Raw genomic sequence first — 24373 nt, forward strand, 5'->3', positions numbered from 1 at the left:
GTTCAGCAACCTTCTCGATGAGGGCGCTGAACTGTATGGCACACGTCATCCGGATGCAGCGGGATCTGATCAAAGAATACACTGCCTCCCCCCCAGAGTCCATGTCGGAAGGGGACAAACAACTGTACTCCTCCCTAATGTCCACTCTACGGTCCATTTCTAACACCTCTATGTGGCTTTTGTCTCACGCCACTGAGGGAGCCGCTAGAGCTGGCGGAGTCGGACTGGTCATGAGGCGACAAGCCTGGCTCCGACATTGTGACTTCTCGGAACCCTTTAAGGCGTCATTCGTGAATGCCCCCTTTGATGGTTCTGCTCTGTTTGCAAAACCATTCGCGACACTTTAGTCCAGAGCAAGAAAGACGGGAAGACGTTGTCTGCCGTCTGAGTCTGCTTCTCTGCTCCCCAGAGGTCCTTTTCCAAGAACCAAAAGGGTCAGAAGAAGATGTGGTTCCGGAAATCGCATCAATCCCAGTCTGCTCCGGATAACCAGTCCTCTCGTGGCAGAGGAAGACAGGGAGGATGCCGCCCTAGAGGCAGAGGGGGTCTCAGGAATTTTGGGTCCAGAGAAACCCTTCTCTGAGAGGCCCATGCAGAACCCCTGAGGGGTTGCCCGGCTGCTCCACTCTGGAGGCAGTCGGGGGGGGGGGGCGTTTTTCGAGGCACCTAGCAATGTGTGAGTCCATAACAACAGACCGCTGGGTGCTTCGCATCATATCCAGAGGTTACCAAATTCCCTTTATTGTAACCCCCAAAACCAGAAGCCTCCCCGACGTACCACCCAGTCAGAGGGAGGTGGCTGCTACAGAAATTCAGCAGCTTTTAGAAAAAAGAGCCATCCAATCCATTCCCCCAGATCAGCTCTGATCAGGATTTTACTCCAGGTTCTTTCTGGTGCCAAAAAAGATGGGGGACTTGAGGCCCATCCTCGACCTTTCTCTCTTGAACCTGGCAGTACCCAAAGAAAAGTTCCGGATGGTAACGCTGCAATCTATTCTCCCCCTGTTACAGGAGAACGATTGGATGTGCTCGATAGACCTCAAGGATGCATACTATCACATTCTAGTGGACAGACGCTCCAGGTTTCTCCGCTTCCGGCTGGGAGCCAGTCATTTTCAGTTCAGGGCCCTCCCCTTCGGTCTCACCTCAGCCCCCAGGGTGTTTACCAAAGTCTTAGCGGCAATAGCGGCCCACCTGAGACTCCAGGGAATTCAGGTCTTTCCGTACCTGGACAACTGGCTCCTTACTGCCCCTACAAGGCATCTGCTCTGTTCATGCAGGGATTACTTCCTCAATCTTGCCCCACGTCTAGGATTGACAGTCAACATGGCCAAGTGCTTTCTGGCTCCTACACAGGTAATAGATTTCATAGGGGCGAGACTGGATTCCAAACTAATGCTTGCTTTTCTGACTCCAGATCGGCTTCAGAACCTGAGGTTGCATGTACAGGCCATCCTCCAACTTCAAGCTCCACCGGCGGAATTGGTCCTGAGGGCTCTAGGGTCCATGGCGGCAGCAATTTCTCTGCTGTCCTTGGCCCGTCTGAATATGAGTGTCCTGCAGTGGACCCTTCAGGTGCAATGGTCCCTGTCTCGCAACCCTCTGTACCATCCCATTCCCCTAAACAGGACTTGCAGAAGGTCGCTCGTGTGGTGGCTCCAGTCCCCGAGCCACCACATGGGACGTCCATTCCCGATTCCTCCTCCCATCGCCACAGTGACCATGGACGCTTCTCACCTGGGGTGGGTGGGGGGCATTATTCAGGCAGAATGGTCCAAGGCACGTGGAATGACATAGAGACCTCCTTGCATATCAGTATCCTAGAGATGAGGGCGGTGCTTTTGACGTTGCAGGCACTTCACGACCTTCTTCCGATTGGGACAATTGCGGTACATACGGACAACATGTCAGTGGTCTGGTACATCAACAAACAGGGGGGAACCAGGTCTTATCCTCTTTGTCGCGAGGCCATGAGAGTGTGGGAATGGTTGATATCCACCAACTGCTTTCTCATTGCAATGCACATTCCGGGACGGTCCAACATCCTAGCAGACAGGCTGTCGTACAATCCTGACTCCATACGAATGGTCTCTCAATCCTCTAGTAGCAGAGCGAATATTTGCCCAATGGGGGCAACCCTGTTGCGATCTTTTTGCCTCTCCCTCAAATACCAAATGCAACAGTTACTTCGCCCTAATCCCCCCTCTGGGGGAGTCCCCGAGAGAGACTCCACTACATGCTTGGCCTCCCGGTCTTCTTTACGCTTACCCTGCACTGCCCCTGATGCTAAAACTTTTACAGAAAGCCAGTCGGTTGGGGAGCAAGATGATCCTCATTGCCCCATTCTGGCCTCGTCAGACGTGGTTCCCGTACCTATGGTCTCACCTGATTCATCCGCCCTGGATTTTGGATCCTCTTCCGGATCTCATTACTCACCCCCTGGGTCTTCCGACCCCCAACCTGGTCAACCTCAAGCTGACGGCTTGGTTGCTCCAGTTCCACTCTTGATAAGGACTCCCGGAATCTCCTCACCAGTCAAAGCCATTCTAGTAGCAGCACACAAGCCATCCACCAGAAAGGTCTATCGGAGTAAGTGGAAACGCTTTTCCATCTGGGCTGAGCACCATAATTTAAATCCTTTTACAGTGTCTTTAACATCGGTTTTGGATTTTCTAACTACCCTTTTTCATCAGGGGGCTAGCTGTTCTACAGTCAAGGTGCAACTAGCAGCGATTTCGCACTATCATGTAGGGCATGAGTCTGGCCCTCTTATTACCTCCAAGCTCTGTAAAGCTTTCCTTAAGGGTGCCTTCCTCCTCAGACCTCCTGTCAGGGAGGTAGTACCCCCATGGGATTTATCTTTAGTTCTACAGGCCTTGACAAGCCCCCCTTTTGAGCCGGCGGCCACGGTTGATCTCAAATACCTCTCTTGGAAAACGTCCTTTCTGGTGGCCATTACTTTGGCTAAAAGAGTCTCTGAACTTCAGGCGCTCTGTGTCAAACCACCATATTTGACCTTCCATCAGGATAGAGTTTACCTCAGAATCAATCCGTCTTTTCTGCCTAAGGTATCTTCCGAAGCAAACATTAATCAATCTATTAATCTTCCTGTGTTCTTCCCCAACTATCAGAACAAAGGAGAATATAAGCTGCATTCTTTGGACGTGCACAGACAACTGTGCTTTTATATTCATCGAACGGCTGGTCATAGACAGTCTGACCAGTTTGTCTCCTTTGCCAAAACCAACCTAGGCAAGTCAGTTTCTAAAGTTACCCTGTCACGATGGATAGCTAGCTGTATTCTCTTAGCATATCAGAGTTCTGGACAGCCTGCACCTCAGGGAGTCCGCGCTCATTCTACTAGGGCCGTTGCTACATCGGCTGCTTTTAGATCTAGGGTTCCCTTGGATGATATTTGTTCCGCAGCCACTTGGGCTTCATCCCATACCTTTATCAGCCATTACAAACTGGATGTTGTCTCCAGAGGTAGGGCATCCTTTGGCTCTGCAGTGCTCCGGAATATCCTTCCATGAAGGCCACCCAAGATTTAGGTAGCTGGGGACTCTGTCTCAAAGGTTGCTGACAAATGAAGTGCCTACTTCAGATTAAGAAGTTGTGTACTCACCATAACGTTCCATCTGAGTAGGTATCTTCATTTGTCTGCAACCATCCCACCCGCCTTCCCCCTGACCAATATGATTCTAAGTAGGAGTTGTCTTACATGAGTCCCTGCCGGGACACACTAGCAAGTTGTTATATGGGGCAAACTTGATCTGAGGTCAGTCAGGGTTGGCAGGGGATTATGGGTAAAGGGAGGAGCTAGGAGCTCAGATCTATGCTGCGGTAGAAGTTGCCAGCTCGGATCCGAATCCCAAAGGTTGCAGACAAATGATACCTACTCAGATGGAACGTTATGGTGAGTACATAACTTTTTATTCTACAAAGTGGAAGAACAGTGTAAATATTTTTGCAAGCACCCTATAGCAGTTTTTTTTTTAAATAAAATGTCTTTATCAAATCACAGTTGAAATAGTGACACAGGTGTAGATAAATTAATAGAAAAAGAAAAACATAGTGCTGTTTCTCATTGTTTTCGTGCAGTTTACATTTTAGTGATCATCATTCACTCAGCATTACATAAATTGTAACAATTTCTGCAATCTCTTAAATCTCACTCCTGTTCCTAAACGGGTCTATATCATCAGATCGAATGTTTAAAATCTCGAACGCTCTAAAGAGAGAAAATGCCGGAACTCAAAGTGCTTTTTTTGAGATCGCGGTACAGTGAAGATTGGAATATTTGCCCTTTCCTCACTGTAGTGCGATCTCGGAGTTGGAATCTATATTTATCGGGGAGTGTGGGGGGGCACCCACAATAAGGAGTTCGAGTTCCTGCATTTTCACTCTTTAGAGCATTCGAGATTTTAAACATTTGATCTGATAATATGACACTCCTAAACATTATTCTGCTTATATTGTTCCCCAGAAATTTTATTTATTTCCATGTAATTTTCTCTTTCCCTTTTCTAAAGATCCCACCTCCAGTTCTTGTCTTAACAATATCAATGGTTCAATTGCAATTGATTTTCATTTCCATTTTCTAACAATTGCTTTTTTGACAGCCAGTAGCATTAACTGAAAGGAAGATCTTACTATGTCTAGGTAGTTTGAGATAATGTGTCCTAGTGCAAACAAATACTTTCCTTAGTTTATAGCAATTTGCTCCACTACCATTTCTGACAAAGTTCTCTGTAAGAGATTTTAAAATCTGCCAACTTGTTACACTCCAAAAAAAATATGTTCCGGTCATTTATGTCTTTCACATCTTACATGTGTAGCTTGCAGTGTCTACCTGAGGAACATTTTTTCAGAAGTCTGCTTGGGGTATAAAATTACTTACACAAACACTTCCAAGCAAAAATCCTAAACCTTCTGGACTTTGTTGCATACATGGGACCCATACAGATATCCTGCCATTGTTCCTTTGGGAAGAGAAATTGTAAAGGCAATTTACAGTCTTTTCTAGCCTCCTGATTGATTATTGTAGTTATGCAATACAATGTTACGCCCTACTAATTATCCCTTTTTTTAACAGCAGCTCTACCAGAACCGATCTTTCACTTGCAGTCCCTTTTAATTTAGGGAAAAATCTCTTGGAGGATTTGTGCCACCATGGTACAGTGGTTGTGCAAAGGACTCTAGAAAACAAGTACATAAGTTTGAAAGCTGTGGGCTCAAACTATTATGGAGTGCATCATTATGGAACTTGTTAAAAAGGAAATCAGCAGTGTACAGTTCCTTGGTTCAAACACGTTTGGGTTCATTATAGGTAGAGTCTGCCTCTCAAACTTTGTGGATTTTGTTAAACAATTAATTTATGCATTAGGTGCATGCAGATCAGTTCACACTGCTTGCCTTGACCTGCCCATGGCCTTTGATACCTATCAACAAGCTACTCAAACTAAATGCAAATTCCTATGTTACCCGCTGGATAACAAACTGGCTTTCTGACAAAACATAGTCGTTTAGTGCAGGAGGCACACTCATCAAAATGTGGGAGGGGGTCACTACTAGTGGTCTCCTTCTGGGACTGGTCCTTGTGCCCCTTTTCCTTTATTTCTCTTGTGTCTAGGCTGATGCCAGAGAGGCCTGTTGCAGATCAAGTTTGTGGGTAACTGCATACGGGGAGCTGTCTTAAAGTCCTGTTGCTAGTAAATGTAGTATTGTTGGCAAACATGAACATGCATGCACCTCTCACACAGATGATACCCCCTTGAAAATTGACAGTTATTAGGGACCCGGGTACTTTTGTTGACAATGAGCTGTTTGATCAAGTATCCACTGTCCGTAGGAATAATTTGTATATAGCCAGACTATTATCTGAATAAAAAGTATGCACACGTTTACTATTAGTTGGAGACAGATGTAGATTACTGACTAATCACATTGCCCCCTGCAATATATTAACTTATAGTGTATTCTCAGTTGGGTTGCCATCTGCTAACTGCATCATATATGGGCATTTTGTGTCGGGCAGGTTTGGGAAGGTAGTAAAATCCCAACTTTTAAGTTTCTAGGTGGTGGGAGTAATCTCTTAACATATTTCCTTTATTTTTGCATTTGTTTCATTCAGACTCTAAACATGCACTGCATATTTGTTTTAGAAGAAATTTAAGTCACTGTTAATTCTTTTTTTCTTCTTTCTCTTTTTTTCCCTTGTCTATGACCAGGTCATTTGAAGATTTCCTACATGAGAGCTTGGTTGAGTACCTTGATGTGAATGAGGAGAATGACTGTAACATTGCACTTTATGAGCATATGATTAACAAGTAAGTATATGGCAGCTCGTATGACTACATTTATTTTATTTATTTGCAGTTTGATTACCGGGGAAGTCAACTGGGCCGAATTAACCCGTTTTCAGTGGAGGCCTGGGAAGAAAAGCTCCAAGATGCATTATACAATTTAGATACAACTGATAGTTAATATTAAAGATAATAATAATATGTAGAATAGTTTCTCATAAATGCATTCAATATCATACATAATTAAATTCATTAAGCTTGAAGGTAGGGATCATACAGTTTCATTTGAGGAAAACAGATAGGTGTTAGGTGTGAAAACAGTTTACATACAACCTTTTCAGAAAATGTAAATACGCTTTACATATGCACATCAACAGTAGAATGCTATTTACAATATTTACAAGGTTGGGCTGTGTGAGGGTAGCTGTAGGAGTTGAGAGCTTAGAGAGAACCTATAGAAATTGTTGAGAGCTTAAATAGGCTCATAGGAAGATAACTATGAGAGTTGTAGAGCTTGAGAACCAGAGAGAGAACCCCCTTTGATTAGGTTGTGTGAAGGCAAGTACGTACCTTCAAAAAATCACTTTCAAATTATTTACAAAGTGGTCCTTAAACTACTAATGACAAACTCAAATCCAAGCAGGACCTTAGCGGAGTAAAGTACAAACATTCACAGGTTAAGATGTTGCATTAATCAGTGGTAGTGGCATCTCTGTTAAGGAAGTATTGATTTTCTTGTACTTTACTCTGCTAAGGTCCTGCTTGGATTTGAGTTTGTCATTAGTAGTTTAAGGACCAGTTTGTAAATAATTTGAAAGTGATTTTTTGAAGGTATGTTAATTAGATAATTATCAGTGTTGCGTGTATATTGAACATTTTCTTTGCTTATTTCTCATTTTTGAATGCAAATTACTGTTTTACTTTGTACATTAATTTTTATGCCATTATTATCTGTTGAATTATTTTCCTCTATGCTCATTTTAATTTTGTGAAGTTTCTGTGCCAATAATTTGCTGTTTTGTTTATTGGGAGGTTCCTTTTCTCCAGGTCTGTCTGAAATCAACACTGCCTAGTAGACTTAACCTGGTTAGCTAAATGTTTACTGAATTCCTTCCTACACCAGGTGGCACTGTGCCAGAATGTTCCTTACTACTAGTATGAATGTGTGTGTGTGTGTGTGGGGGGGCTACAGTGTCACTTTACTGTAGATATAGATAGGTTGGTTGCTAGTCCTGTCAGTAAAGTCCCTCCCAACACACACAAATAGAAGAAGCTTTGTCATTATTGGACCATAAAGTTCAAACATCAAGGGCTGTCTTTGATATGTCACATGCTTATGTTTATTTTTTTTTCCACCAATCAGAACATGCCATCTTTGATTCAGACGTTCTTGCACTTTAGGACAGATCCACACCATTAAATTTATTTTGGTGTAATGTGTACCTATTATATGCATGCTTTTGTCACATCTTGTTTTTGCTATTTACACAGTTCAGATATTGAGCTTGCTGTCATTAGCAACATGCCTTTCTTTATGACAGTTTAAAGGCACTCAAATCTTTCATCATTCTAGTTTTTCCACTGGAAAGGGCAGATGAAGCTGCTTGTAAGCTTGGAAAAAAAGTCCATCAGTGCCCAAATTTCCTAAAGGTAAGTTAACATTTTTTCGGCTTTCAGGTCTTCACTGTGGCAATGAAGGCTAACCTCAAACTTTGTGTGTGCGCGCGCCTGGATGTCATTGCAGTTTCCCAGGCTTACCTTTTACTTCCACCTTAGAAGACTTGGCTGGATCCAGACTTTATGCACCTCCTATTCATCAGTTGATCATGTCAAGACTAGTCCAATCCTTTTTTAGTAACTTTATTAAATTGTCACGTAAGACAAAAGCAAACATGCATTTGTATAAAAGAAAACCAACCATATTAACATTTTCCCAATTAGTGTTCTTTTGTATAACTATCATCAGTTTAGTATACATAAATTTCTTACTTCCTGCCTTCCCTGAAACCTGCAAAATGCAAAGTTCCTGTAATCACGGCTGCCCAGGTAAAAACCTCTCTCCCCAAAGCCAAGAACACAGCATCCATGGGACCTGACAACATCCCAGGCTGCCTTGTACATGAACTACAGAATGAACTGGCACCCCACCTAAGTAACATGTTCAATCATAGCCTCACCTCAGGCTTTGTGCCCATTGAATGGCGCACCGTGACGGTTATCCCACTCCACAAAGGGGGGGGGGCACAACAGACCCCAGGAACTACCACCCCATTAGCCAGACAAGCGTCGTCTGCAAGGCCACGGAACATATCATCATGGAACCCATAAACAAAGACATTGGAGATCTCCAAACTGTGGAACCCACACAGTTCGGGTTTGTAAAAGGCAGATCATGTCTCCTAAACCTGATAGATTTCTTTGAAGCAGTCACCAAAGCCATAGATGAGGGTAAGGTAGTTCACACAGCCTATCTAGATCTCACCAAGGCGTTCGACACCATCCCCCACTCTGGAATTATAGATAAACTCACTAAACTAGGTATAAATCCCTATGTCACAGGATGGGTTGCCAACTGGCTTACTGACAGAACCCACACTGTGAAAGTAGCAGACTCCAAATCAGATTTCTGACCAGTGACAAGTGGGAGTACCATAGGGTTCAGTCCTGGGTCCTCTCCTGTTTGGTATCTACTTCTCTGAAGTACAGGCTAACACAGAAGGTCTTTGGCTAACTAAATTTGCAGATGACTGCAAACTAGGAGCCATAATCGAAACTCCTAACAATGTGGACATCCTACAAAAGGGCCTCACTGAGACAGATGCCTGGTGTCAAAGCCGTGGTCTCAAGCTCAATGCCAGAAAATGCATTGTCATCCCCTTTGGTAAAAACTCTGTACCTATGAACTACCACATAGGTGGTAGTCTACTTAACACCAAAAGTGTGATGAGACCTTGGGACACAGGTGGACAGTAGTCTCTCCTTTGCTAATCACATTGCCACAGTGGTCAGGAAATCCTTCTACGTGGCACACCTCATCACAAAAGGTTTTTCATCCAGAAAAAAAAGAGGTCATTGTTCCCCTCTACTCATCACTCATTAGACCCATTATAGAGTACAACGCCCCTTTTGGTATGTACCTCACAAGACATCTACAACAACTGGAAAGGCCGCAGAAATACCTCACAAAGAGGATTACTGGCTTCAAACAGATGCCCTACGCAGACCGTCTCAACAAACTCCAGCTTTACTCCGCCACATATCACCTACTCAGAGGCGATCTCTGCCTAACATACAAAGCTATGTCAAACCCAGAGCTGTTGGACGTGCTCCACTTAAAGAAATCCCAATCCTTCCGAGCTATACACTCTAGGGACCTAAACCTCGTCACCACAATAAACAGAACATGCTGGAGGGATAGATTCCTGTCCCAGAGACTTCCCATACTCTGGAACAGACTACTTATCTATGTCAAACAGAGCTCCTTATTAGCACTCTTCAAGAAAAATCTTGATATTTGGATGGGTAATAAGAAATTCACCCCGGGGATCACTTCTGTGGTTCTGCTTGACAGGGGCACAGGAAAATAATGTTCTTGGGTGGCGAAAGCCAGGGTACCTTTTGGCTAGGCTTGTATAGGCCATAGGGCCAATAGCCTAGTACCTACCTATGAACCTCACTCCTCCTCCAGATCATTGTTCTGCATATATTGTTCTTACAGTTTCCATTTATTTCTGTGTAATTTCCTATTACCCTTTTCTAAGATCCCACTTCCATTTTTTTTATTTCTGTTACAATATTCAGTACTTCAGACACAGCTCTGTTTGACTTTGATTTCCATTTTCCAGTTACTGCATTTTTGTTAGTCACTTGAATTAAATTAACCCTTACTATGTCTAGGCAATTCAGATCCTGTGTCCAAGCTCAAAAGAGTAATTTCCTTACTTACACCGATTTGCTCATCCAGTATTTGACAGAGTTCTCTGTAAGGAATTTTTGAAGTCTGGCAGCTCATTATACTACCAAAACATATGTTCTCACTTACCTCTTTCTTCTGTATCATGCCTCCAGCATTTACAGTCTACGTGAGGAAAAATTCTTTTTTAGTCTGGTGGGGGTATAAAATACCTATGTAAACACTTCCAAGCGAAAATCCTAAATCTTGTAGACTTTGTTGCAGACTTCAGGAGCCATGCATATGCCTTCCCATTGTTCCCTTATAAATTGTTTATCCACTGTCTTTTCCCAGTCTTTTCTAACCTTCTCTGATTGATTCCTCTAGTTGTAGTGCAATACTTTAATATGCCTTACTAATTATCCTTTTTTAACAGCAGCTTCTGTTCTAGCTTCAATTAAAAACTCTACCAGAGCAGGACTTTTATTTAGGATCCCATATCCCTTTCTGTTTGTCCATACTCTGATATTAATCCCTGGTATGGAAGGTAGCCTGTAGACTGCAATCCTAATGTCTTCTTGGCCTGTTCCCATTCTGTTACCTTTCCCTCTGTGGTTATTTGCTCCCAGTACTATGTTCCTTTACCAGCTTTCTCCAGTAAATTGCAGCCCTTCTTGCCTATTTTCTGGACCCCTAACTGCAGTCATCCCTATCTGCAAATTCTCCTTTCTCATACTGGCCTAATTCTCAGAATACTTTTTGCTAATTTTATTGTATAATCTTTTTGGCTGTTATTCTCTTTCTGGATCTGCATCCAGAATCCCACTTCTTATTTCTTTAATTTCCATATGTTTCTTCTTCATACCTTTCCAGTTTGAATTGCACCTTTCTGCTTGTGTTATGTATATGAGCCTTAACTATGTAGCTCTAAAATATCCCTTCAAATTGGGTAATCCTAAGGACTAAAAATAATTTCTTTGCTTTTATCTTGCTATCCATATGCTTAAGCAAGAGCTTCCAGTTTCTCAGTTTTTGTATTATCTTTTGTTTAGTCTCTTCCCACATATTTTCATATTCTTAGCTATTATAACAGAAGCATGTTTAAGCCATTCCCCTTAAATACTTCATTTTATTGTGCCCCCATAAATATGGGTATTGCTGAACCAATACATGCATGGGTACATAATTTACAGCTATAGCCTTTGCTTTTTATTCATTAATTGTATATCCTGAAAAGAGTGTTCCACAACATTGAGATGTCCCTTTCTGGTTTTATCAGGTGTAAAATATATGCAAATAAAGCCAACTTTTACCATGCCAGTTATATCCTTGTATTTCTGAGTCCCTTATTTTTTTGCCAGTGATTCTAAATATAAAGCAAATTACAAAGTGGAAAGAAAACACTTGCCTGGTTCCTCTGTTCAGACATAACTTATCAGAGAGTGACCCACCCACTTTAATTCCTGTCTCCGATCCTTCATGTATCCTCCTAATTAACCTTATTGCCACCATACTCCTAAAATCCCAGCTTACTGTGTTGAATGCTTTGTTTGCATCAAGACCCACCAACAGCAGCTGAATTTTCTTAAGTCTGCTTCCCTCTTGTTCATCATTGTTCTAGTAATGTGGTCAAATGTTTGCCCCTACACGCACACAAATTCACATTGAAATTTAGCAATACATTTTGGCAATACCTTTGCCATTCTGTTAGCATTTGTAGACATAAATACTTTATATTCATAGTTTAAAATTGAAATGGTTCTACATGAGGCTGGGTTTCATAGGGCTTTACCATTTTTAATGTTATAGCCAGAACAACTTTTTTCCAAGTTGCTGATCCTGTTCTTTATCACTTCTTCCCTCCTAGCTTCCAAACTTCCACAGCATTCCCCTTTGTTGGAGACTTTCCTGCAGATCAATTATAATTCACCATTTTTATCCCATCGCCTCATGTCTAAACTGTTAACTAAGAGTTAACCTTGGCATACTGAAGTCCTCCATAAGTATTTCGATTTGTGTTCTTGATTTCTACATTTCTCTGCTTTATACAAATTTTCATAAAATTTCTGAAATATTGCTAAGGCCTCAACAAGATCTCTGGTTATTTTTCTTGTTATAGGCACCTTAAGTTTGACAACAACCTTTCTACTCTTTGTTACCTAAGTCAGTGTGCTAAAAGATTTTGTATGCTGGAGTTCCCAAAAAAAACAGTTGCTTAACAGCAATTGTTCTAAACTTACATATATTGCAGCCTCTTTCAGGGGTCCCTGAAGTGGTATTCATGTTGTTTAGGAAAAATCTGGCCAAGCCACAGACTACTTCCCCTACTCTTTTTGGTAAACCGGATCTTTTACATCCACCTGAGCTACCACCAACTTAAGCAGACCTGTTTATTGTCAAGTCCAAAGAATGACACGCTCAGGAATGCAGCATCCCCTTATGCTGCACTGCAGTTTTAGTACTGGAAAATTAGTACAACTACCTGGTATGGTAATAGAACCCATAGCCTTCTGATTTTCTAGAACCAAAGGCAAGGGTGTTACCTGTTGATCCCCTAAGATTTAATCTGCTACAGATGAAATACAAAACAAAAATTTAAGGATCACTGTTGCAGTAATGTTCATTATGTAGTCCCACCTAACAAGCCTGACTCCCAGAGCTCTTCTGTAAGGATGCATGCCAAAGTCTTGGGTGGGGGTATCACTTTGTACCATCTTTAGTTTTTTTTTTTCCATAGATGCATATGCCTGTCAGCATGCAAGTCCTCAGGCAACCATTTTTATCCTATGGCCCCAGAATCCCAGTTAAATTTTGAATGTTAAAATGCTTTTTAACACTTTACTTGTTTAGTTTCAAGATCATTTTGTTGCCAGTGAAGTTTACATGTGAAATCATTGTGGTTCCCAAGATGTGCCACCTATAGTCCTGAAGAGTCTTTGTGATTGCAGGCATTAACTCACATGTAAAGATGCATCATTCCATTTGCCTTTTGCTTAACAGAGTCTCACCACTTAGTAGACTGCCAGATTTATAACTATTTTTCCGGAAACACTTTAACAGGGGAATTTTATGCCTACATCATGACTGATGCAGAAGAGATTAGATATCATCTTGTGGGCATTGAGCAGTCGTCTACTTTTGGGGAGGAGGCCCCCCAGAAAGAAATTCTGTAAGAAAGAATAATGGCATATGGAGGTTGAGGAAGAGAAGGACCGTTGGGAGAACAGTCAAGGAAAAAAAGATGAACCTGACAGTGTTGCATAGGTCCAAGGTTGCTGTAACCAGCAAGTCAATTTTTCAGTTCATGGTAAGGGTGTCTGATTCGTCTCCAGCACCTGTCCAGTACCTTTAAAACAAATATGCAAGAAGCAGCATGTTTTCCCATGCTGCATACTCTGTTGGTTAAAACAAAGTACCTCCCTTGCAGTCCACAGTGTTTCCTCAGTTGAAAGAGTCCAGTCCTGCATCTGGAATTCCTTTAAACTATGAGGATTATAGGCAGGACGAACATAGGGAGCTGCGCATTTAGGTTTTACAAGGTGTTGAATTTCTCACACCTTGGAAAGCACTTGAATGGACCATATCCAGAATGACTTCTCGATAAAGAGTCTGGCTCAATCCCTAGAACTAAAGATGTATTACTGAGTTGACAAGTACATTTTTAGACTTCAATTTTTCAACTTTTCATTTCAGTAGTGCCAGGAACAGCTCCTTTTCATAATTCTGTTCAGCAACAAATTTTTTTGAACGTACAAGTTTCCTTTTTGCACATGTTTGTGAAATAAATCTTTCTAACAGATTCTTCAGAATTGATTAAACGAAAGGTAAATGCTTCCTGTCATGATTATAGTGACACAGTGCATAAAATTTAAATTACAGCTGCATATTTTCTTTGTACCACATAGCATTTTATGTCTTGATTAGCGCTACAACATATTTTCACTTTGTCTTATTTCTTGAAAATTTTTGAACATTTTTTTCCTCATCCATTGCCTACCAACCATCGGCCCTGCTTTGGGTAATTGACTTGGTAGTTCCCCTTCCTAGGATGAGAGCCAGCTAGGAGGAACCTTTTAAAGCAGCAATTTGGGGAGTTTCCTGCTATGCTAACCTACCTACATATCCATAGTGATCATTCCCCCTGGAGGATTTGCAGTGGGTGCAGAGTGGGCCTGTCACACATGTCTGTCTGAGACATAAGCCTGCAAATGTCCCTGTCTCCCAAATAAACTCATTGTGTACATCTCCAATCTTTACTGGAGAAGATGACTCACTTTTTTGTGCCTTGAGTACATGCCCTGCTGTTCCCCCTAAGACAAGAGTGAGCACGGTCCTTTCACTTCCCCCCACCCCAGCTATAGCAAATGCCCAAGCACTAATCAAATGTATTTTGCCTCTGTCACTGTATCATAGTCAAGGCGTTTTACATCTGCACTACAAGAGCTGGCTGTGGAGTTGGCCTTTTTAACCAAGTGTTCCTTGGAAGCCTTTATTTCTTTAGTTAATTATTTTTACTGCTTATTAGTAATTTCACCTGCTGTACAAACATCCACAGCTTTAGACAAGGTTGAGTCATCGTCTCAATAGCCTTTCCCTTGTTTGATAAAATGGTATAAGAAAATATTAATAAATTATGCAACTCAGCAGATTTAGACTTTTTGGTCAGTTCTTCATCTCAGTAATATTTATTTTATTTTTTTCCATTTTATTTATCATTCATGGCAAGATAAGTCCAGCTAGGGTAGTGACACATTTTCAGGGGAGACCTAGGGTGGTATTTATTGTACTAGGGGACATTTGCCCAAGGCATCAGGGAAATTTCCCTACTGTTTCAGATTGGTGCCATGGCATCATTGCATCCACCTGAGCTACCACCAGCTCAGGTGGATTGGGCCTTAGTTTAACATATCCAAAGGATGACACACTCAGAAGTGCAGTCAACCCCCCCCCCCTAATGCTGAACTGTAGTGTCATTCCTGGAAAGCTATACACCTGGGGTGGGAATATTACCCTACAGCCTTCTGATGTTTCGGCACCAAAGGCTTGTGTGCTACTTGTTGTGCTACTGATACTACTAAGAAACATAAATATCTGTAATCTTATTAGGATCTTATGACTATCAAATTGGGAAATAACAGGATACTCGATTATTAGTAACATTGTAATAAATAGCTTGAAATCTGCTCGTATGCCACAGGGCCATTGGAAAGTCTTTAGTGCGTATTCACTGTTAAAGGCCAGGCTTAACATTGTAGCTATACAGAAGTGGTTTTCAAATAATAGGTGACTGATAGTAAACTGTCTTTTAATTCCCACATTGAACAGCTTTGTGCAAAGTCTAATAGACTTTCTGGGTCTGTATGCAGACGTTTAAAAACAGATCTCCATCTGTTATGGTTTCGCTATATATCTTTGTTAGACTAGCACTTGAGTTCTTAGGATCGTTATGACCACAGTACAAAATTCCTCAGAGATCAGAAAGTGCAGAGAAGCTAAGATTAAAGAATATTAGGCTGACAAAGCATGATTAGGAATCCAGCCAAGAACTTGAAATGTATGCTGAAGTTCATAACAGAGGGTGAGAGAGAATCTACCTACTTTTGTTTCAGTGCATATGTTGGGCTTGGTATCTGTAGCTTTGAAATGAACCTATTTTTGGGGTCACTCTCTTAGAAGTAACACAGCACTGTTTTTTAGAAAGAGCATTTCCTCTTTGGAATGGCTTGCCAACTCAGCGGAGACATTCCAATTCAGCTAGACTTTCAAAAAAAAGGACTGGGAAAGGTTATTCTGGTAATGAAATTTACAGTTTGATAGGGTAGCTTTTTTTTTGGCACAGACATTTGATGCAGATTTTCTATTTCTTTCCGAAATTGTAATACAAGTGTAAGTGGCAGGTTCTTTCTGAGCACAGAATAATTATTGAATGTTTTTTTTAATACTGCTATTTAAACTTTTTCCTTTTCAAGAATGAAAGTTAAATAGCAGGAAAGCATCTTCCCTAGTGACATGCCGAAATGTCACACAGTACTTTTTCAGATGTCTTAGCTGCTCTGCTTAAAGTAAGAAATGAAATGAATGATTGGATTCACAGCTTTTAGTTTCCAGCTAAATAATTGGTTGCAGTTGGAGGATTTTCCCCATGAGAAATATACTTCCATAGCTTCAAATCAAATGCATTTTTTCATTTGTGCATATTTATGTCTCAACTCTGACATTGTGTAATATAAGACCATAAGGACCACAGGAGACCTTGATGTCCATTTTTTGAGTAGGTCACCATGGTTGTACGTTCTTTCGCCCTCCTTATCCATGTGAGGGTTTCTTCTCCATATCATTACATTTTGATACATCCTAGTGATTCACACATTTTTTTGCCAGGTACACACACTTTTCCTGTGGGATGTCCTTTCCCTTTCTCAGTACAGTCGTTTTATAGTTATACCTGTTTATTAAGTTTGCATCTTATCAGGCGCATTTTCATTCGCGTCCATCTCTTTATTTATTCCTGCTGATTATTCATGTCTGCAGGTTGAGATATGTAAACGTGCCTTATTCTGTCTGTTGTTTTAATAAGCATTTTTTAAATGTGTTAGTAGTACTAGACTATATTGTTTACATCTTACAACACACTTTTATTATGTTGTTTTGTAAAGTAGTCAAGTTACATTTGATGCTTCATGCTTATTTTATTCTTGAAGCGCGATACACGCGCTTTCGGAATTTGTGTTGCTTGACAGCTACACCCGAAACTGGTATTCATGTTTTTATGTGCATTTGGTTTTTTGGTTAGACTTTGAAGGATGAATTTAGATTGAGAAGGATGATGATTGGTTTGAATTACATATTTATGTATAGAGTATTTAAAACATATTTAAAAGAAGTTTAGAATGCTTGTGTGATCTTTTTCAACGTTGATTCTCAACGTGATGTGTTCACACTTGATTAGATGAGCTTGAATTATTGGCTTTTTTCATCTAGTATGTCATGTTTTGAATATCTTTGATTATCCGATATATTTCTTTATAGTTTTTAAGTTTTTAAGTTTATATATATATATATGTTTGAATGCAAAATTATGGTGACACTTTATAAAAATACGATAACATTTGACACACTTGTTATTTATATATTAGTATTTATTATCTTCATATTAAGTACAGCATTTTTAGGTGAGAGCGTGGACTCTCAGTGCCTAGGAAAGGTGGCTTACAGAAATGTATTGTTCTCGGTGTGTGTTTTCTGCATAGTAAAGGATTTCTAATTGAAGTTTTTATCAAGCTAAACTGATGGATTTGCTTAGTTGCCAGCAGCATTAAGTTATCTTACTATGTGATGTTAAGTTGTCTATCTCGCCTTCATTCTTGCTGGATGGGTTTGGAGCCGATCCTCGGCTCCGACTCGGCCACTCTAAAAGCTCGAGAGTTGGTTCCACCGGCTTGAGGCTCCCCTTATATCCCACAATGCTAGGCGGTAATACCTCAGATCTCGTTTGCCGCTACAGCGATCGAGGTGTGTTGTTTCAACCGGCTTCAGGTTAGTCTATTAGAACAGTTTAAAAGTTAGTTAAACCCCTTTTAATTTAGTTTTTTATTCATATTTCCCTTAGTTAAGTGGATTTTTATCCTTTCCTTCCTGTTTTTCCACCCCTTTTACCACAAGAACTTAAAAGTTCTTCCCTTAGGCCTTCGGGCCCTTCCATCCCCTCTTAGCATTGGAGTGTATGTGTTTTTTGTAGGGATTTTAAAAACTAACTAACTAAATTTATTAGTTTAAATTTTATTAGTTTAAATTTAGTGAATAGTGTAATCGGTGTGTTTGTGCTTGTGTGGTGATTACACTTTATTCCTTGAAAATGTCCAAGGATTCAAAGGTCTCAGGCTTTAAGAAGTGTGACTCGTGCTGTCAGAAGATGTCTCTGACAGACGGTCACACTTCTTGTGTGTACTGCCTGGGACCTTTACACCTGCAGGACTCTTGTGCTGTATGCCTTGGCTTCAGCCCTAGAGTCCTGCAGGAAAGAAAAAATAAGCTTATTTTACGAGGCTTATTGAAACCTGAGGGTCCCCCGACTCTTTATTCTGGTAGACCCTCCAAGGCTTCTAGGTCGTCAGCTCCAGCTTCTGAGTCGACACCTAAGGCGTCGAAGTCTGCTACAACATCGGCTCCGGCTGGAGCTGATGAGACTCGAACTCTTATTTCTTCGGTTCCCTCGGCTCCGGCCGGAGCCGAGGTATTGGAAATCACTGAGTCGGCTCCGATAAGACTATCGGAACCGACAACTAGGAAAAGGTCTAGGTCACCGTCTCTTGGCTCCGTTCATTCGGCTCCAGCATCTCCCTTGCTGTCTGAACGGAGCCATTGATCTCACTCCTCTAGGTCGTCGAGACTTTCGGACCATGACCTTCAGAGGGTAGTGAGTCGACTTCTTAAGTCCGAGGCACTGGCCCAAATGCTTCAGAGCCCGACTCATCGGTCGATGCTTAATCCTATTTCTCAAAATGTTCCTCCTCCGACTCCTTTGAGTTCGGAGCCGGGGCGTTTCGGACCCGAGACTGTGGCAGCGTCGGAGCCGATATAATTGTCTTCGGCGCCGTCGTCTGCTCCGATTTCTTCTTTGGAAGAATCTCGGTGCCGGACTTCCCTCGTCGGCTCCGAGGGGGTGAGTGGCATCGGACCCTTGTCCGACCCGCTCTCCCTCTCGGTGCCGGCAGGTGAGTTCGGCTCCGACATCGGCCTCGGAGCCATCACTGTCGGTGCCGAGGGAGGTTTTCAGCTTTTTGGAGCGGAGACCTCTGGCTCTGCCTGACGGGTGCTTTCGAGGTCATGCGGAGTGTGTTGGAACCTGGTTCAACTCCACAGTCGGCTCCGTCCGCCCCTCCCTCCTCGGTGCCTCAGGTAATTTCTACTCACTCCCTCATCCCAGACCGCAGAGAGCCGGCTCCTCAAGAATCCCCAGTGGGGATCTCATCCTCTTCCGAGGCCTCTCCTGAATTGGCAGGAGAGCCCCCTAGGAAGAAAAAGTGCAAGAGGAAGCACATAGACTCACCTGAGTCTGTCACCTCTGACACGGATTTAGAGGATTCTGAAGGTTCCCCCCGTTCCCCCTCTGAAGATGTCTCCTTTGCAGACATCCTGGAGATCTTAAAACAGAGGGGGAATTGGCCAGCCCTCAACCCTTCGGAGGATGAATCTGTGTATCTTGAGGCGTTCGGCTCTCGCCCTTCCACCTCCTGGGTGCCCCCCCCCCTTTGACCCCCTCATGCAGGTGGTAGCAAAAAAGGCCTGGACGGCTCCTGACTCTGTGGACCCCACCCCCAGGAGACCTTCAAAGTTTATCACCGCCCCAGCGGACAAACAATTTTTGACTAAAGGAGTTTCTGTGGATGCTATGGTGGTAGCTGCTGCCACCAAGAAGGAACTAGCTGATCCTTCAGTGCCTGTCCATCCTCCTAACAAGGAATCTAGGTCTATGGACAGGTACGGGAAGCGGATGTTTTCGTCAGCGACCTTTTCTATGCGTTCGCTGAACTACCTCTGTCATTTCACTCGTCTTCAAATAGACTTGATCAAGGAAGCGAGTGAGATGTTAAAGGATCCAACAGCTGCGGGTTTTCAGGATAAGATGAACGCTCAGCTGGCTACCCTAAATTCGATAGCTAACTCCTCCATGCGCCTTCTTTCATATGCGGCTGATGGAGAGAGCAGAGCTGCAGGTACAGGTGTGGCCTTACACCGGCATGCCTGGATGCGGCTATGCAATTTTGCGGACCCTTTTAAGACGTCTTTCACTAACTCCCCGTTTGATGGATCGTCCCTTTTTGGTCCTCAAGTGAAAGAAACCCTGACAAGGTGCGAGACGGATGGCAAAACTCTTTCTGCCGTCTGAGTCCGTTTTTCTACTCCTTCTAGGCCTTACCCCAAGGGCCAGAAAAGTGGAAAGATGTGGTTCATAAGCAATCTCAAGGGGCTTTGCCTGACGCACAGAGTCGGTTCCCCTCTAGAGGCAGGGGGGGAACAATAATGGTAGACGCCGCCCTAGAGGCAGGGGGGGTCCGCAGAACCAGGGCAATCGAGAAACCTTTTCCGATAAGCCTTTTCAACATCCCTGAGGTGTTGCCCGACTGTCCACCTTCGGAGGCAGTCGGGGGAAGACTATCACTGTACCCAGAAGCCTGGCGATCTCTAACTCAAGACAAGTGGGTACAGTCCATCATTTCCGAAGGCTATTCCATTCCGTTCTTTCGCATTCCAAATCAATCAAAAAAGTCCCTTCCAGATGTTCCACCCACTCAAAGGGAGCAAGCAGCGTTAGAAATATCAAAGTTGCTTGCAAAAAGAGCCATTCAGCCAGTTCCAGCAGACCAGCTAGGATCCAGAATCTACTCCAAATTCTTTTTGGTTCCAAAGAAAACAGGGGACTGGAGGCCCATTTTGGATCTCAGCATCTTGAACAAGTCTGTCAAGAAAACAAGATTTCGGATGGCCACGTTGCAATCCATCCTACCCCTATTGGGGAAGGAAAACTGGATGTGCTCTATAGACCTCCAGGATGCGTACTATCATATAAAAATGAACAGACGCTCCAGGAGATTTCTCCGCTTCAGGCTGGGAACCAGTCCCTTTCAATTCAGAGCCCTGCCCTTTGGACTCACCACAGCCCCCTGGGTGTTTACCAAATGCATGGCAGTGGTTGCCTCTCACCTGAGATGTCAAGGATTCCAGGTGTTTCCATACTTAGACGACTGGCTCCTTACAGCTCCCACCAAGCATCTTCTACTACTTGCCAGAGACTACACTTTTCGCATATTTCGAAAGCTAGGTATCTCAATAAATTGCGAAAAGTCTGTTTTGTCGCCTTGTCGTGCTATTACCTTCATAGGCGCAAATCTAGACACAATCAGCATGTCAGCGAGACTTACAGACCAAAGGATAGCAGACATACACAAACTAGTCTCTCTTCTTTTTCACAGCAACAGAATCAAAGTCAGATTGGTCCTGAAAGTACTGGGAATAATGGCAGCTGCTATCCCTCTACTTCTATTAGCCAGATTTCACATGAGAATCTTACAATGGATGCTCTTCACACAATGGTCATACCAACAACTTCCGATGTCCCATATCATTGTGATAACGCAAGCATGCAGGAATCACCTTCTTTGGTTGATTTAATCCCCCCAGCTCTTCTTAGGAAGACCCTTTGTCCCTCCCCCTCCGGTTGCTACTCTGACAACGGACGCCTCCCTGATCGGGTGGGGGGGGCATTATCAGGGCAGGACAGTCCAGGGCATATGGCAACCTTACGAACGCCACTTGCATATAAATGTTCTAGAGATGAGAGCAGTGCTTTTAGCGTTGCAGGCCCTTCAAGACTCTCTTCCGATGGGAACGATAGCAATTCAGACGGACAACATGTCTGTAGTGTGGTATATCAACAAACAAGGCGGTACCAGATCCTACCCCCTATGTCGAGAGGCACTCTGACTGTGGCAATGGGCGATTTCTTCTCAGCGATTTCTGATAGCAACGCACATCCCCGGGAAGTCCAACGTCATTGCGGACAAATTGAGCAGAGCTATTCTCATGCCTCACGAGTGGTCTCTGAAAAATTCAGTGTTGGAAAAAGTTTTTCTGAAGTGGGGCCAGCCTTGCTGCAACCTTTTTGCTACTCCCCAAAACAGCAAGTGCAAAGATTATTTCACCCTCTTTCCTCTACCAGGTCATCCCAGCAGAGACTCTCTAGTCCAAGTTTGACCCCGGGGACTTCTGTATGCCTTTCCCTCCCTTCCCACTAATTTCTCAAGTGATACAGAAAGCCATCGCTCAGAAAGCTTCCTTGATCCTCATTGCCCCTTACTGGCCTCGACAGGTTTGGTTCCCCTTTCTGCACCGTTTTCTGTTGGAACAACCCTGGCATCTGGACCTAGTTCCAGATCTTTTGACCCATCAGTCGGGTCAGTTACATCGCTCCCTCCCCTCTCTGAACCTCACTGCTTGGTTCCTCCAATTCCAACCCTAGCCAGGCTTCCTCTAATATCTCACTCAGTTCGAGATATTTTAATAGCTTCCCATAAATCCTCCACTCGGAAGATTTATCTTAGTAAGTGGAAACGTTTCTCCTTTTGGGCACAAGGAAGGGACATAGATCCTTTCACTGCTTCCATTCAATCGGTCCTTGATTTCTTAGCCGAACTATTCCACACAGGTTCGTCTCCTTCTACTCTTAAGGTTCAATTGGCAGCTATATCAAACTTTCATGTTGGAATCTCAGACTCTGCCATCATGTCTCACAAGCTTTGCAAAGCCTTTTTGAAGGGAGTTTTTCTTAAGCCTCCTATCAGAAATCCTCCTCCTTCTTGGGACCTTAACTTAGTTCTCACATCTTTGATTCTTCCCCCTTTTGAACCTGCAGCTTCGTGTTCAATGAAATTGCTAGCCTGGAAAACACTCTTTTTGGTAGCCATTACTTCGGCTAGAAGAGTCTCGGAACTTCATGCACTCTGCAGTCGATCCCCTTACCCTTTGTTTCATAAGGATAGGGTATCCTTACGGACCAACCCATCCTTCTTACCCAAAGTAGCCTCTCCGGCAAACCTAAATCAAAACATTGACCTTCCTGTGTTTTTTCCTAACTATTCTAACAGGTCTGAACAAAAATTACATTGGCTAGATGTTCATCGACAATTAAGGTATTACTTAGACAGGACCAAACAGACCAGAAAGGCTGACCAACTGTTTGTTTCTTATGCAGAAGGCAGAAAGGGCCTTCCAGTTTTGAAAGTATCACTCTCCAGATGGCTTACATCCTTGATTTCCTTTGTGTATGAGATTAGGCATCAAAAGTTACCAAACAAACCTAAGGCTCATTCAACTAGAGCTTTGGCTACTTCTATAGCTTTCCAAGACAGGCTACCTATTGATACGATTTGTGCGGCAGCTACATGGGCTACTCCTCACACTTTCATTTCTCATTATAAGTTGGACTTAGCTTCTAGACACAGAGCTAACTTTGGTTCCACTGTACTCAAGTGTCTGTTCCGATAGGCCACCCGGGACAAGGTGCTAGGGACGCGGTCCCATCCAGCAAGAATGAAGGCGAGATAGACAACTTAACATATAGAAGTTATGTACCTACCATAACATTCCATGTTAGTTGTCTTCTTCTCGCCTTCTTTCTTGCGTCCCACCCTCCTTCCCCCTAGCCTGGACAGACCTAGAGGAGTTTGATTGTGACCTTTTTTTCCTACCACCTCTATTTGTATATATGTATATACTGTATTATGTATATATTCCCTCATCAGGTTGTAGGTCACCTTCTTTCTGTCATTTTATAGAGGTGGGTTTCCACTTTCCAGTGTTTCTGGATTTTTTCCTGGCTGGGCCTAGCTTACAAACGAGATCTGAGGTATTACCGCCTAGCATTGTGGGATATAAGGGGAGCCTCGAGCCGGTGGAACCAACTCTCGAGCTTTTAGAGTGGCCGAGTCGGAGCCGAGGATCGGCTCCGAACCCATCTAGCAAGAAAGAAGGCGAGAAGAAGACAACTAACATGGAACGTTATGGTAGGTACATAACTTCTATTTTTTGTTCGTTCACTGAGAACATTGCTTGCCTTACTGAAGATTTAATCATTTAATGCACTACTTAATTGATGGTTGAACAAATTGATCATCCTAGTGATTGTTTAATTGATGAATTTAATTGATGTATTTTAGCGCCAAAAGTTGTATATAATGCTTTCTGATATGTAGTTAATTTATATCTGAAGAAGCGTAGAAGTCTCTACGTGAAAGCGCTTGTATATGTTTTTATTGCTGTTGTTCGTGAATAAATGGATTTTGTTCGCATCTTATAAGTTTATTGTTTTGTGCTGCATCATGGTGAGTCCATCTGTTTGTGTTTTCACTTCACATTGTGTAATATGTGATGATTCTGAAAATGATATGTAAGCAGTATAGCCACTGCGGATGTTCTAGTAGCTTGTATGAGGTACGACTGTCTACTAGAAATAATGTGTTCACATTTTATTCTAGATAACGTTAGCTTATTTAAAGCAACATATATACTACAGACAGTGTGGATGGCAGTGTAGATAAAGATCTGAGTTCAGGATTATTTGCATCCTCTGATTGAAAATGGTCACATTATTCTTAGCATGCCTGAGGGTATAGATATT

The 24373-nt window shown here is 42.7% G+C and overlaps 1 protein-coding gene across 1 annotated transcript in view; it reads left to right on the forward strand.

Annotated features, from left to right (window-relative positions):
• POLR3B (RNA polymerase III subunit B) overlaps positions 1 to 24373 on the forward strand; it is a gene marked incomplete in the record, with an annotated part of 1742661 nt that overhangs the window by 881233 nt on the left and 837055 nt on the right. Inside the window, 1 exon segment of the mRNA XM_044088141.1 lies at positions 6231 to 6329. Coding sequence (XP_043944076.1) covers positions 6231 to 6329 — 99 coding nt within the window.

Source organism: Protopterus annectens, chromosome 11.part0 (genome assembly GCF_019279795.1).
Source record: "Protopterus annectens isolate FY-2018-M chromosome 11.part0, PAN1.0, whole genome shotgun sequence".
Taxonomy (NCBI): Eukaryota; Metazoa; Chordata; order Ceratodontiformes; family Protopteridae; genus Protopterus; species Protopterus annectens.